The sequence below is a fragment of the Oppia nitens genome, unplaced genomic scaffold (genome assembly GCF_028296485.1).
Source record: "Oppia nitens isolate AA-2021 unplaced genomic scaffold, nextdenovo-longstitch-racon4-pilon3 scaffold23_pilon_pilon_pilon, whole genome shotgun sequence".
Classification (NCBI taxonomy): Eukaryota; Metazoa; Arthropoda; class Arachnida; order Sarcoptiformes; family Oppiidae; genus Oppia; species Oppia nitens.
The window spans coordinates 1,193,637-1,210,224 of NW_026533203.1; the positions used below are offsets into that span (position 1 = coordinate 1,193,637).

Consider the following 16,588-nt stretch of genomic DNA (forward strand, 5'->3'; position numbering starts at 1 on the left):
ATTAGTTTGTTTATTTCTTTTCAGTACTTTTGGGGATTTATCAGATAAACAAGTTTTCATTATTGTTTTCAAACATTTTTTTGTCTGCAATAATAATATGGTATTGCACTATATATATTGTAATTATAGTTTTACTGTATATTAAATAAAATTTATAATAATATTATTGTGCAATAATATAATTAAATCGGAAATATTTTAGATTTATGTTTCATTATTTATTAAGAACTATCTTTTTTTGTATAAAATAATAAAATTAAAAAAATCTCATTTTTGATTTGGTATTCATTAATAATATAGCAAATAACATATACATTTTATGTCTTAAAATATGGTATTTTTATAAATATAAATGATTAAAACACTAAATTATGTATCAAAGTTAAAATAAATAAATAATTAATCATACATTATTAAATATTTTATATTTATTTTAATTGATAAAAACGATTTTGTATACTAAAAATCTATTAATAATTACTTAACTTTTATATTTAAGTAAACATTTAAGTTTATAGAGTATTATAAAAGAAAGTGCAAATTGATGGTTAAGTCATCAGTTAGACTAAACTCAAATCAATTTATAAACTTTAGCCAATCATATCATCATTTTTTTGTGCAAACGTTGCAAACACTTGTCAGTAACCAAACAAAAGAAATGTTAAGTAATTATATTAAGTATTATGTAAATCATTCAAATCTTATATATAATTGTCATTTTTAAAGTATGAAAATATTTTTAAGAATAAAATACTATAATAAAATGACCTTGTAACAATAGTTAGAAATTTAATAGACAATATAGATAAATGTAATCAGGTAGATGTTTATATTATACATATGTATTTATTGAAGATAACTTATAATAATATTTAATTATTAAGCAAATATAGATAGTTATAATATATCCTTTATATGAATGTATGAATTTAAATGTTAAAATACTATTTATCTTAATATTTGATAAAATATAGCCTAAAAATTGTAAAACATATTTAAAATTTATTTATACTAATTAAAAATGCCTATGTAAGATTTTTGCTAATCATAATAATTTATGTAAATTGTTAATTTAAATTACGCTTAAATTTAATTAAATAAAAATAAATTAAATTATATGATAAATAATATTTAAAATTAAATGTAAAATATATGACACACTATTAGTTAGTTATAATATTGTATAACTTTAATCAACTTTATTATTATTTATCACTAATTTTTATATTAAATATAAATTATTTTAAAAATAAATATAGAAATATAAATAAATCATTGTGCTATAAGTTATTAAAACTTTACAAATTATTTATACATAAAAATTAAGTAATAATAAATTTTATAATATTTAATAATTTATATATATACAATACAAAATAAATGAGATCATTAATAATTTTTAATACAAAATTAATTATTTTAAACAAAATAGATGGTAGTATCTATCATCGATGATACTGTTTTGAGGGAACCAGTAGTTTGTAATGATTTTTTAACAATAGGCACATGGTCAAATAAGAGTCGCATTACAATAGCTATAATAATACCAATAATTATAAGACATCCGCCACTTATGGATAACACTCCTAATAAATTGTCGGTAAAATATTTAGCAAATAACATGTGACTAATAATAACAAATATGTTAATTATAGCTCCAATTAGGACACATGTATAGGTTATATACAATGCATATAATTGATGTCTATTTCGTTGAACTACTGGTGTAAATGTATCTTCAGTTATGGTTAGTTTCCTCCGATATTTCAAACATAACAAATAGTTTAAAGTCATTTCTATTATTTTATTTCACACAATATTTAATTATAAAACCAAAACATTTAAAAACAAATTAATTAAAAAATTAGTATAATATTATTGAAAACAAATTTTTATAGAACATAATAAAAAATAATTGTAATGTAATTTTGTTTATTGCTATCAATAATTCATTGACTTATTATTATTAGTGACTTATTGAATATTAACATAACAGTGTTATTGAATACAAAAATAAATCTGAACAATACAATTGGAAAAAATTGAAATTTATAACAAATATATCACAATTAATAGCTATAAAACTTCTATTTATTAAAGTGCCTTGTTCATTATACCAGATATTATGCACTTATATTCATTGATCACTTAATATAAGTTAGCTATTAGTTTATGGTAAATACTGTACTATTAAGTGATAATTTTAAAAAGCGGTGCATTTAAGACAAAAATAATATTATGAAATGATTTCTTTTGTCTGCCACTTATACACATTAATTGATTAAATGATAAAAATATAATATACGTCAAAACAAGCATTTCATGTTTTTTGATCTTAAAAGTCAATTGATGATATGGGGACATACATGTTATAATTAACTCTATGGTATTTTAGTAATCATCTGTAATAATTGTTTCATACTTGACTTAAAATACATACCAAGGTATTTATTATTTAATCATAACTATCTAATATATTTAATATAATAATTCTAATTAATATTATATATTAATTAATATAATATAAGATATAATTTAAAATTATAATATACCACTGTATATAATTTAAGCAGACTTATATACAGATTATCAACTTTATTTAATAATATTTATTTCAGTAATAATATAAATTTATAAAGATAAAATTTAATATATTTAAATAATATATTGCTTATTTTGAAAGAAATGAATGCATTTCCGATATATGTAATAACTATACTATACTATCAAAAAAATGATAGACAATTAATAATATCATTGGTTATAAATTTATTGTTCATTATTACATCCAATAGTAGCAACTATTATCAAATATATCAATTTAAAAACAATTTGTTGGTTGAATACATGTGAATTGTGGTGGTAGACGACACACACATTTGTGGCATTTATTTGAACTATAAAGCGCTGAACCGATCGGGTATTTACGGGTCTCGAACTCACACATAAATGAATCGCTGTCCAAACCGCGCACTCGGATGGCACTAGATTTGGCTATAAAATATTACAAAATTATAAATTATTCAAAAATAATAATTCATAATAATATATAAATTTAATATTGATTGACATACGGCACTTGTAATCAATAGGACAGCAACCGGTGTCACTATAAACTGGTGTACAGCCGGCCATCAATCGTGGATCAGATTTCAGATCACAATTGATTGACTGACACTTTTTGTCATCATTTTTCAGACGTTCACTCTTCAGACATCCTGCGATGGGTTGACTGCAATCTATATGAATGTATTGGCCATTGGATACACATTTGCAAAGACGACAAATGTTGTCGTCGACAACGGATGAATCCAATGCCAGAGTCTGTCCTCTATAGCGACAATCTGTCAAATATTTTAATGCATTTATTTATCAGTAATTCAATTAAATTTCAGTTTATTATATTTTATAAATAAATACCATTTGTTTGGTTTACAAAATTGCTGGTTTCGGGACATTGATAACGTGATGGACACTCACAGCCGCCTTTAATGATGGGACGACATCCTCGTGTCATATAATGCTGAACCAAATGTTTGTCCACACATTGTGGACACATTTTTTTGCCAACAGTGTCTTCATATTTAATAGGATTTGGACTCAAACTGTATGATATATTAATGCGTCGCACCGGTACCTGACTTTGCTGTAAGTCATGCCATGTATTTGTTGAAACTTTTCAATTTAAATATAAAGTATTTAAAATTTAATTTTGTTAATAACAAAAAATTATTAAAACTAAATCATACCCAATTGTAAATTAATAAATTTTAAGATTATCGCTAAAATGAACACAAGATTTAGCAAATAATTAAACATTTTTGTTAAACTATTAAATATAAAGTAAATGAAACTTTCAAATWAAATTTATTTCAAGAGTAGTTATCCTTCAGAATAATGTAAAATATATAAAATTTTAATAAATATTTCTAAATTTARCTKTAATTTATACAAAATATCAAAATTATATTTCATAAGACATCATAACTCATTGTATGATAATTTGTAAAACTTGAATAAACTATTTACTATTAAATTTAATGACACATACTTTTAGTGTAAATCAAAAGCTATAATTTTGCCAATAATGTGATTATAAATATAAAGATATTAATAATTTATGATTCATTATAGGGTTGACTCACATAAGTTAGTCTAAATTTATTACTCTTTTCAAATTAATGAGATAAACATCTTTAAAACTTATAAATTTATAATACAATATAATTCAATATTAAATAAAAGTTTTTGGTATACAAGTATATTATTTTTAAGCTTATAATTATTGACAACTTGTTTCATAATTAAATTAGTTAAACAAATGATAATTTTAAAAACTTTTAAAAAGTGAAGTTAATATATTTACATCAAAAATAAATACGATTTTAAATTCATATACTTTAAATAATAATAATAATAATATTTGAAATAACTCAGAACAATAATAATTTAAAATTATTAATAATAGTTAAAACAAAATAAAAATAGTAATACCGGTATATACATATAAAAGCTATAATTGATTAAAAGATAATTAAATAAAAATAAAATATGCTATTTATCGGGCCTTAATAGTAACTTCAAGCTCTTTTGGTGACATTAAAGGTACTCCTTTGAAGAACTCGCGTTTAGCACCGGAAGCCAAACTGAAATCATAACTATGGATCAGTTTTGCTAAACACATCCGCATCTCATTCATCGCAAACCGCTGTCCAATACAAACTCGAGGTCCGGCACCAAACGGTATATAAGCAAATGGATGGTGTGTAGGCTCGAGGAAACGCTCCGGTTTGAACTGTTCGGGTTCGGGCCAAAACTCCGGGTCTCGATGTAGTGCGTACGGGTATATCTCGATGGATGTGCCGGCCGGTACAGTAATACCAGTGTTACCCAATTGGTAGTCCTGAACACATTCCCGGTTTATGCGTACCAATGATGGCGCCAATCGCAGAGTCTCATTGAGCACTGCATTCAAGTATTTCAAGTGATTCAGCTTATCGTAGGTAAACTCATCCACTGTTTTAATTTCTTCGTACAGTTTTTGCTGACAATCTTTGTTTTTAGACAAATAATAGATTGCATTAGTGATCGACGCGGATGTTGTATCATAACCAGCAATGAAAAACAACAGTCCCTGTCCTGTAATCTCATCGGGAGTTAAAGATCCCTTTGTTGTTATCCTACTGTTATCTTCATTGACCGACTTATTGGTCTCTAAATCATCGCCCGAATCATATCCTATGTCTGAACCAGTTTTCTCTGAATCGATCATCAATTGTATAAAATCTGTACGTCTTTTGTCAGTATAATTATTTTTGTGTTGTCTTTCCTGAAGAATTTTATTAGTTAGTTCCTCAAAGAAATTGGTGGCATTCAAGTCAAAGAACTCCAGTTTCAATAACTTAGCCAACGGTGTCATCAATAGGCCGATCACTTGACGTAAATTCACGTCAGTGTTTAATACTTTCTTGGCGTTAACCACAACGGGATGTTCAGGATTTTTGATTGAGTCCAGGTTTATGCCATAAGCACAGCCACATATCACATCCATTGCAAATGCACCGATCAGTTCRCGTATATTAAATGCGGCACCTGTAGGTGACAATTATTTTTTAATGAAATTATATAATAATTTTGAATGATTTAACAAATATTTTTATAATTTAGAATTTAWAATAAGTTTTGCTTATTTTTAATTAAAATTACTAGTTTTAGTATTTTTTTATCAAAATATAAGCAAAATTTCATTTTTATTCATTAATTATTAACTATTGAAAAACAAATAATTACCTGTCTTTGTGTGACTATTCAAACTTTGGACAAACTTGTCGGAGATGTCCGAAATGTGTGACATCATAGCCTTAAGTTTGCCCGAAGTAAAAGCCGGCGAAAGTATGGACCGAACGCGCTTCCACTGGTCATTACCGGGAAGAAAGAATAGTGAGATATTGACTGTGGATGAGCCGAGATTCATGTGCTTATGATCGGGAAATACGTTGAAGTCTTTCACCATAATGTCACGCAACAGATCCGGTTCATTGATGACAAGCAGTTTGCGGAATAAATCGTAGGAACCGTAGACTCGGCCGTACTTTTTATAGGCGTATAAAGTATAGTCATGGTGTGGGCCCAGCATATGTCCGATCTCTATATGGTTAGGACCCGACACTCCATGTCTTTGCCAGTATGTGAAACGTCTCCTAAAGAAACTGCAGAAATATGCAAAAAATAATAAATATTTTTATATAAATTAATAGTTATATCATTTATAATAATTTTATATAATTAATTGTCACATATTTAAAAATAATTATAAAGTATTTTTAGAGTTCGGGAAACTTTCCAAGTAAGGGAAGTTCCCTATTAAAAACCCTCCAATTTCTCGGAAAAATAGGGATAATATTTTGATTTCCTTTCATAGAAAGGAAAATACATTTTATATTCTACAATAAATAATACCAAAACTCTTTTTTTCGCATAAAATTTCATTAAAATATTTAAATATATAAATAAATTTGAATTTTATAAATTTAGTGATATTATTTAACAATACCATTCAGAATTCAATTTAATACAACATATATTATTCAAATTTTAYAATAAAATTTGTTGTTAAGGTTCACTAGATGGTTGCACAAAGAAATAAATTCCCTGRGAATTCCCAGAGAGCAGAGAAAATATAAAACTTTTAGAATATAAATAGAGGTAAGGAATTTGCCCGAACCCTAAGTATTTTATACATAAATATTTATAGTTAGAAAAATCATAACTTATTTTTTATAATTTATAACTTACATAGCGATGCATGTAATGAAAACAATACAAACTGTTAGATAAGGATTTGTTTCCCAAAAATAACTCATTTTTATAAATACAGTTAAAACAATTAAAATAAATTAATATATTAATTGAAATGAAAATTAATTTAATATTAACCAAAAATATAGTTATAATTACTAACTAAACTTTGAATAAATTGTGTCCCACCTTTTATATACATTATTTTGTATAAAACATTTTAGGACATTATCAAGGTAACTTTGGTACAACTTTTAGTGCATAAATTCAGTACTTACAGTATTGTACTGTAGTATAGATGAGTGTAATTTAATACTATTATTGTTATTAGTAATAGTAATTACAGTAAAAGTTGTTTGACATAGGGTTGTGTTTATAAATATTTTTAGGACATTTCTGGTTATTTTTCAATAATAATTTTGTTGATATAGCTCTAAATCTCTGTATTTATGGGGTATTTTTGTAAAATCACATTTTTCATAAATATTAATACTGTATTTTAATTATATTTTGGATACTTTGGATACTAATATTTAATTAAAAATTTTTATTATATATTTATAATAAATAATAAAAGTTGTAATTAATTTTTATTTAAAAATTTTATTAAACTTGCATTATCTAATGTGATAGTCATAAAAATGTTAATATAATTAAATAAAATTGATTAATTTATAAAGTACAAATTAATAAAAGTTTTTACTAATATTGTGTTATTATGTGTTATATAATTATTAAATTTTATTTTATTTTTTAATTTTTTATATTAACTTATAAATATAATATGATTAAATTAAATTATCAAAATTATTTTTWAATATTTATTAAAATATTAATATCTATACTATTCTACAAGGTAAATTGAATATTATTTACATTCAAAACTAATCAACAATAATTTTGTTATGTTTATTAATGTTTGTTAAGTATTTTCATTTAAGTGAAATTATTGAACAAAGTTATCAATTAATAAAATATTTCTAATAGACAGTACTTTCAAATTTAATATCTAAATATTAAAACATATTAATTTAATATATTATATTAAAAAAATGCAATTCAAATTTAATGAAAATTTATCAATTAATCTCAATATTTATGTTAAATATTTTTTTGCAAAAAATCCTACAAAAAAAATAATTGCTAACTAAGTTTCTTTTTATACATAAATAATTTTGCTTATAWCATACAGTATATTTGCTAAATAAAAAATAATAATTTTTGTGCTTAAAAATTGATAATTTCAAATAAAGAGCAAAATTCAAGTGAACCCATAAGTAGTTTTTGCATAAATCATTAAAATGAGATGTTAATGTTTTTAAAAAAATAATTATGTTATTATCAAAATGTATTTGAGATTATAAAAAAAGTTATTGTCATATTAGCAACAAATGTTAATAAAATAATTATATAATAATATGAACGTAAATAATGTTATCTGAAATCAAACTTATTATTCTATAATGAATGGAAATAATGATTTACTTTATATAAAAATAATCAATTATTTAAGTGATGTAAAACTTTCAAATAACTTATTTAATTATAATTTAAAGTATTTTATTTCATCAAAATTAATGCATTATATTATACTACTATTAATAAAATATTAATATTACTTTAGTAAATGTATTTTTTGATTTTTGTAAATTCAAACGCTTATTAAATCAATTAAGTTTATTTCAAACGCACCACTCATTTCTTTATTTTTTAAATTTAAGATTTCCAGTAAAATATATTTTAATTGTTTTTATGACAAATTAATACATTTTTAAAGATACCAATATATAAATATCATTCAAAAATAGTAATTGACTAATATTTTAAAAACCAATTAATTTATCAAAAAAAATAAATAATTAGTTATATAGTATAAGCATTAAGATTAAATAAATCTATAAATCAATATTTAATTGTTTTATTATTTAAAGATCAAATGATGCACTTGAATTTTGATCTATTATATCATTTTCAAGTGTAATCGGTTACTTAATTAATTGAAATATAAAAACATGAAATATACCATTTATAACATAATTAATTTATTTAATTCTAAATATAATCTAAATCTAAACAACTAAACAATGATTTCAATAAAATGTTTAGTAATTTTATTTTGCATAGACTTAATTGTGGCCAATGAGCTAATTATTGATTCATTTGATATAAATGTTGAACCATTTGAGAAGTTCATTGATGCGCCCAAATGTTTGTCTWATTATTCAAAAGGAAATAATGATCATTATATCACAAAAGAGTGGCGAAGATATACCTGTTTGGAAGATCCAAATGTTTCTAATGTCACCGATAATGTCGAAGTATTTTATTATTATTAATATTTGACAATTTTTAAAAATAATATTATACTTTAATTATATCTAATATATTATTATTTATTAGTGTTTTACTGACAAAAGTCTCACAAATCCTTGTTTTCTCGATTGCTATCCTAAGGCTAAAGACGGTATGATATTTACATTGCATTTAATTAATTAAAAAATTAGATTAAACTAAAATTTATACCTGTCTTTGAAAAAGACTCCTTCAAATGTATGACTGCTCCCATTAGTAATAGGTTTCGGATAATTGGAGCCAAATGTGGAGAAACATATGTATTATAACATTTTGTTACTTTTATAGTTAACTTATAAATTCAGTTATATTAATATAAAGATTTTTAAAAATATTGATAGCACTGTGATATAAATGGATGTTGTAATCAAGATATTGTCACACCATCAACACCTACTCCTTCCACACCATCAACACCTACTCCTTCYACACCATCAACACCTACTCCTTCTACACCATCAACACCTACTCCTTCCACACCATCAACACCTACTCCTTCTACACCATCCACCACTCCTTCTACACCATCAACACCTACTCCTTCCACACCATCAACACCTACTCCTTCTCATACTCCTTCTACACCATCAACACCTACTCCTTCTACACCATCAACACCTACTCCTTCTACACCATCTACTCCCTCTCCAAAACCTTCCCCAACCCCCTCCCCGACCCCATCTCCACAACCAATCCATTGTACTAAAGAGGGTGAACTCTTTGAGAACATTTGGGACAAACGATCATATTTTAAGTGCAAATTTGTCGTTGAATTGCATACATGTTTGAAGACAAAAGAAATATTTAACGCTAATTATGGCATTTGTCTTATAGATGAAAAATATCTGAAATGCGAGAAATCTGATAAACGATATTATCGTAATCCATATAATTGTCATCAATTTTATCAATGTATTGATATATCAATGTTTAATCATACAAAACATGCCAGTGCTGTTCAGATATGTGGAATGGGAAGTGAGGGTCAAATGGTTTTTGATGAAAAAGAGGAAACTTGTGTACCCGAGTCCATGACTGATCCCTGTCATGACCAACCAATACCAGATGATGACTCGCCCACAACTGTCACACAAACTAGTCATACGCCATACACATTGTCTACRGAGACCAGTTCGACATCAGATCCCATTACATCAGTGACCACTGAGATATACATAGACTGGTCTCAGTATATCTATTGCAGCACCAAATTAGGCTTTTTCCGTAATCCTTATAATTGTCATAAATTTTATCAGTGCTATAAAAACCAAGATGATAATATAACAATAAATATTGCCTTTTTTGACTGTCCTTACGATTTTGAGGGTAACCTAATGGTGTGGAATGACTATGAAGATACCTGTACTAATCACGACCCACGGGAACCGTGTCATGATTTACCCATTCCTCACATTACACCAACTACTCGGCTATTTTGATGTAATTAAATATAACTGACATATGATTAGCTAAAAATCATTATTTTAGTTATAATTCTACTAAATTGTTGTTTTTCATATATACAGTAACTTTTGTTTATAATATGATATGATATGCAATATTATTGACATGTTTTTTAATATTAACTTTAAAAAGTTATATTCTATTGTAATTTATAACTAAAATATACTGTAAATAAAATGAACTAAAACTTAATTATTAAAAGGATATTAAATTTTTCCTTAATTTTATGATTGATATTAAATATCCTTTAATTTCTTAAAATCATAGCACTTGAAAGTTATTATCCAATTCAGTGATTATTGTATTAGTATTATATAAAAGCTATAATCATTACTTATGATTATTTTTTTAAAGTCGTTGATTTCTACTAATTATATTTATTCATATTTTTATAGATAATTTTCTAATCTTAATATTAACTGGATTAAAGTATTAATTTATATAAATAGATTAAAATATTATTAAAATATTTGTTTTATTCATAAAAATAAAGTGTAAATTATATAATTAAAGTATTTTTGTTTATAAATGTTAATAGAATTGGCACAAAAAAATAACAAATATATTATTTAATTTGCATCATTGRCAAATATAATAATAATCAGCAAAATGAGTTATCACAAAATTTATTTAATATATGTGATCATAAAAATTGTTGTCATATTTGCCGAAGTGTCCATAGACTATGATCATATACATGTATACCCGGAGTCGACATTTAATATCACTGATCACTGTCSGACCCATTATAAAGTGGGAAACAAAAATATGTTTATTACGGAAACTTTGAGAAAACAAGTTTGCTTTGATCAACACTTGGATATTGAACCGTTGCAAAAGGTTTTTCATAATTAACTTTCAAACACACAATTTATTTAAATAATAACATCAAAATATCATATGATTTAAATATATCTTGTATTTTTCTAAGTATATATTGTTAATATTTATTTTTTAATATTTTGATTTTTAGTGTTTTACTGATGACTATGTAAATAATCCATGTTTTGTCAATTGTTATAAAGAAGTTGATGGTATTATCTATTTGATTAATTAAATAATACTATAAATAAATTATTGATAATATTTATATTGAACAGATCCGGCCTATAAATGTGCGACCATTGAAGACAATCGTAGGTTTCGAATGGTGGGTGCAGATTGTGGACCATTTTATGTATGTGATCATGGTCATTGATATATATATTGATATTTGCTATATTTATGCTTTATTTGTTTAAAGTATTGTAATTCAAATGGTTGCTGTGATCTAAAGCCAACTCCACCCGTAACAACTACTACACCAACATCGACGACAACACATACCGATCCATCTACAGAGCCGACCACTAAACCACCGGTATTTACATGCAGTGATTTCGGCAATTTTACAGACACTAAGAGTTCCCATATGTACTGGAGTTGTGATTATGAGATTCAAGTATTTGAATGTAAATATAATGAGATATTTGATGAATTTAAGGGCGAGTGTGTCGTTGACTACAAGCGCTATATATCATGTGACGGAAGAGTCGGCTATTTTGCTAATCCTTATAATTGTCATCAATATTACCATTGCTTTACTTCTGAAGACAAGTACTTTGAAGAGTCAATATATATAGAGTTTGATGACTGTCCTCTCGATAATAGTGGTCATCGCATGACATGGAATATACAATACAATAACTGTAYCCCTATTAATGACACTCAGCCTTGTCATGATAGGCCACTACCACCTGAAAACTATTTGAGTTTCTATGAAATTGATCATTCATTTAGTAATACATAATACAGTAAAATTACACTATATTTAGTAAAAAAATAAATTTATTTTAAATATCAAAAAGATTTTGATTACCAGTAAGTTATATTAAAAACATTTATAATAACATCTAATAATACTGTACCAAAATTAATGATTTATTATATTAAACAAAAAAATTATCATTAATTAAATTAAATAGAAATTTAATTATYATTAATTAATTCGAATGTAGCAGTATGTTCAAAAATTGTATCATGCTTATTTGTTTTTAATATAAATTGACATTGTACAAATATCAATATACCATTTGATGTAAATGGCAAATGTATTAAAACAAATGGACCTAAACTTGTATTTTGGTTATTATTATTAAAATATTTAACAGGAATTCCGTTTTTTGGAAAGTATGTGATGGAACCCATGTTTTCTTTATCTGCGATGGACTGACCATCGCATTGGGTCAGTACGACACTGTCTACTGAACTAATATTGTATTTGAGCCATTGTTTCAATGGACTTAGATTGATGGCCACACATGGAGTACCAAATCTTAAGCCGAAATCTTTTTCTTCAACGCACCGGGAGTTTTGGGTTTCATTTTGCATAAAACAGTAATAATTATTTTGATCGCCATTACAAGTGTTTGCACTTTCTTTATATGGTTTTAAAAAGACATTCAAACTATTAATATTTTTACGATAGTTGATCTCATCTCTGGCCCGATTGTGAATAAATCGGTCGTCACCTGAATTGTGAGGCCATACTTCAAATGTCGGTGCGTTAGTCGTGTATATCGTTACATATATTGTGTTAATGGAAAACAGTATAACTATTAACACTAAAATAAATGCCAAAAATATTAAGGAGTGAATCGAGTATTTCATGTATTTATTGTTGAATTTATTGATTTTCAACGGAAACGGTCGTAACTTTCGTATCGTTGACTGCATTGAACTTTCGCTTATCTTTATAGTCGATCGYTCGTCCATTGAATTATTATTTACATTAATTGAATCGCTATTATCAAAGTTTTTCAATCGCTGTGCACTTTCATCAATGGTATCACTATTTTTCGGTTCAATGCTTGTATTTAACTTATCCAACTCCATGMCAGCAATTGTTATTATAAATTAATATAATAAATCTTTATTATAATTACTATYACTTTAAATTGTATATTAATTACTAAGTAYTTTTAWCACACATTTTTAAATGAAATTATTTTATTGATAAAAAACATTAAYAATTATCAAAATAATAAAATTAAATTTTATCTAAAAATTTTATAAACAATTAAATATTAAATATATAAACAAATTTTAAAAAAATATTATATAAACTATTGTACTGTAGTTAATTATAATACTGGGTTTAAAGTTATACAAAAAACAAATAATATTAAGTGATAAATAAGTTTTACTTAATTATACATTTTAAGCATAATTTAGGAAATCTTAACAAAACTTAACAATAACTAATAGTTTTATAATAATTAATAAATAAATATTACAGTATACTCACAACATATATATTATATACAATTATTGTATGTATAGTACAGTTACAGTGACTGGTACAGTATATTGTATATTCACTGCAATAAAATAATATATATGTTGTGAATATACTGTAATATTCAGTAATTTATTTATAAAGTGTTATATAACTTGTATCAATTGAATTATATAAATAAACTTTTCAATATATAATTTTTTCCATTTCTGCAATAATTATTTCAATAACAAAATTTAGTATTTTTTTATAAATAATTGTCAAATTTATTGATTTATTACAATTGTTTTTATTGAAAATTGTTTACAAACTTTAATAAACAGAAGCGTTTGACGTTTACTCTGTTGAAGGCTTAACATTATTTTATGAATATTTTTTCAATAATAATAAATTTTATTAATAATAAAAATAATGTATTGAAGGTTAATTTTTATAAACCAATTCTTTTATACTTAATTATACATTAATTATATAGTAATTTAAAATATAATTCAATTTTTAAAAAATTTTCCTTTTAGTGATATTTTTAATTTGATTTTCTATACTTTTATGTTTTTATGAAATATACAGTACAGTACTGTATATCTTATGACTTATATATAAGTTTATTAATGATAAAAATTACAAATATTATAGTTACAATTATTGAATTGATTTATTTTAAATAAACATTATGTATAAAACAAATATATGTACCAATAGAGTACTCATCACTGTTAGTACAATCAAATCCTTTAATGATATAAAATAATTAACAATAAATGGTATGAATATAAAGTTGAGTGTCATTTGAATGTAAGTCCCGATCTGTGACTTGAATGACAACGAATAGCAACCGATATATCAAGAGATGAGTCCATGAATTACAACTAATACTATCATATCATAGATAGACACTTCTTATAAAGTAAATTAAAAGTTAAATTAAATTAAACTATTAAATTAAAATTTGGTACTTGTAATTGTAAAATAAAATTGTTCATTAATGTAAGAGAAAATATTTTTTAAAATTAAAAATAAAATATAAATTTATATTAGCTGATATAATAAATAAATTAAAATTTTATTAAAATAAAAATGTCAGTGTAATTAAATACAAGTATTATATAATAATAATTATTATTATTTAAAAATAAATTTATTAGAATATTTTTTATTTACTGATAAATTAATTTTTATGACATCAATAAAAATTACTTGAACAAGTATCAAGATAAATAGAATAAATATAAATGATCATGTTAAATTAAAAACATTAAATTATTATAAATTCAAATAAAATATTTTCATAAACTTCTAAGTCTAGGATCGCGGATACTGTCCAACACTCGTATGATAGGCATTACAACAGACTTATAACGCTTAGTGGTGTCGTTGACTGGACGTCGAGGATAACTGAGTCGATCGCATGTGTCGTTTGAATCATCATATTTGGTGCATAATATGCTTATCATATTTCCCTGAATTGAGTCCAAAAATCTAAGACTTGTTTCTATTTTCTCTTCATTACAATTATTTATTTTAAGACTCTGATCGTGAAAGCACTTCTGTAACCTATGATTACCACTAAATAAAATACAATAATATAATTGTTTTGCAAATAATTTAATTAATTAAAGTAAAAAAATATAGTTTAGTACAACCCTTACCAGCAAAGAATAGGTAACTTTTGGTTGTCATCCATTGACTTTACGGCCATCAATATATCCACCGATTCATTGATACATTTTTGGATCTCATCTTTTGCACTATTAATACAATCGGCCGAATGAAACAACTCTTGTAGTCGTTTACCAGTCTTACTGTTGCAAAGTTGTCGCGTTTGTGTCTTTACAGTCTTTATAAGAACCGATAGTAAACTTTTTGGATATTCCTTAAGACATGTTTTAGTGTATTGATCACTATTTTTGATTAGATCCAGTGTTTCACTAAATAATAAAAATATAGTAAAATTTAATAATAATAATAAAAATGTGAAAAAACATACTTGCAATAAACTTGAGCTTCTATAGAATTTAATGGAAAGTTTCTGCCGGAATTTCCAAACGTATACATTCTGGCAAATATACCGTCCAGTTGTCTATTTGTACGCTTATTACATGTTGTTGTTGTTGTATTTGTTGTTGAATTTGTGACATTTTGAGTGAACCCTAATATTGACAATTGAAAGATTATTAAAAAATTAATTATACTAATGCTATATAAATGCATATTGAGTATGAATGCTATCACATAAAATATTTTCAACAAAAAATAACTACAAAATTTTTTTATAAACTTGAACTATTTTTAATGTTGAAAACTGTTTGTTTAAAATATTTTAAAAACTAAACTTGAATTTCAAGACTATTTAAGCAAAAATAAAATCAATTCATAAAAACATTAGATTAGTGACTCTCGAGGGAGAGTTTACAGTATATAAAAGAGTTCAATGAAATGAAAATCTTAATAATTGTTACATAAATTATAATTTATTTAATAACAAGTTTTTGCTCAATAAATTGAGTGTCGGAAGTAAAAGTTTCATTTATATTAATAAATATTAATTTACAACAAAATATTGTTCAACAATAAGAGTCAACAACCAGATAACTGTTATAATATTAAAGATGTAATATTTAAAATAAATTATTATGAAATATGGTTTTAGTAATAATAAAATAACAATTTGTTATAATTTTTATAATATATTTTTTT

The 16,588-nt window shown here is 24.4% G+C and overlaps 4 protein-coding genes across 4 annotated transcripts; 1 reads left to right on the forward strand and 3 right to left on the reverse strand.

Moving 5' to 3' along the window:
• Positions 1-2,759: 2,759 nt before the first annotated feature.
• LOC128953696 (uncharacterized) lies at positions 2,760-3,879 on the reverse strand. Its single transcript, XM_054299210.1, has 4 exons — positions 3,750-3,879; positions 3,421-3,675; positions 3,075-3,344; positions 2,760-2,994 (listed from the first exon to the last, which is right to left on the reverse strand). The coding sequence occupies exons 1-4, from the start codon at positions 3,817-3,819 to the stop codon at positions 2,822-2,824; spliced, it is 768 nt and encodes a 255-aa protein (XP_054155185.1). The 5' UTR covers positions 3,820-3,879; the 3' UTR covers positions 2,760-2,821.
• Positions 3,880-4,499: 620 nt separating this feature from the next.
• On the reverse strand, positions 4,500-6,158 carry LOC128953695 (cytochrome P450 3A29-like). The gene is made up of 2 exons (XM_054299209.1): positions 5,791-6,158; positions 4,500-5,592 (listed from the first exon to the last, which is right to left on the reverse strand). The coding sequence occupies exons 1-2, from the start codon at positions 6,134-6,136 to the stop codon at positions 4,559-4,561; spliced, it is 1,380 nt and encodes a 459-aa protein (XP_054155184.1). The 5' UTR covers positions 6,137-6,158; the 3' UTR covers positions 4,500-4,558.
• A 5,132-nt stretch (positions 6,159-11,290) lies between these two features.
• Positions 11,291-12,403, forward strand: LOC128953801 (uncharacterized). Its single transcript, XM_054299321.1, has 4 exons — positions 11,291-11,454; positions 11,588-11,648; positions 11,715-11,791; positions 11,858-12,403. Exons 1-4 carry the CDS (start codon positions 11,383-11,385, stop codon positions 12,401-12,403), a joined length of 756 nt encoding a protein of 251 aa, XP_054155296.1. The 5' UTR covers positions 11,291-11,382.
• Positions 12,404-15,177: 2,774 nt separating this feature from the next.
• Positions 15,178-16,102, reverse strand: LOC128953802 (uncharacterized). Its single transcript, XM_054299323.1, has 4 exons — positions 16,084-16,102; positions 15,879-16,041; positions 15,541-15,819; positions 15,178-15,457 (listed from the first exon to the last, which is right to left on the reverse strand). Exons 1-4 carry the CDS (start codon positions 16,100-16,102, stop codon positions 15,178-15,180), a joined length of 741 nt encoding a protein of 246 aa, XP_054155298.1.
• Positions 16,103-16,588: the final 486 nt, after the last annotated feature.

Excerpts from the sequence above, each read along its gene's own strand:
- LOC128953696 (XM_054299210.1), bottom strand. The coding sequence starts at position 3,819 with ATGTTTAATTATTTGCTAAATCTTGTGTTCATTTTAGCGATAATCTTA. Across the intron at positions 3,676-3,749 it reads ATTTATTAATTTACAATTGG|TTTCAACAAATACATGGCAT; the intron begins GTATGATTTAGT and ends TAAATTGAAAAG. Across the intron at positions 2,995-3,074 it reads TCCTATTGATTACAAGTGCC|CCAAATCTAGTGCCATCCGA; the intron begins GTATGTCAATCA and ends AATATTTTATAG.
- LOC128953802 (XM_054299323.1), bottom strand. Across the intron at positions 15,820-15,878 it reads GAAGCTCAAGTTTATTGCAA|TGAAACACTGGATCTAATCA; the intron begins GTATGTTTTTTC and ends TTTATTATTTAG. Across the intron at positions 15,458-15,540 it reads AAGTTACCTATTCTTTGCTG|TGGTAATCATAGGTTACAGA; the intron begins GTAAGGGTTGTA and ends TATTTTATTTAG.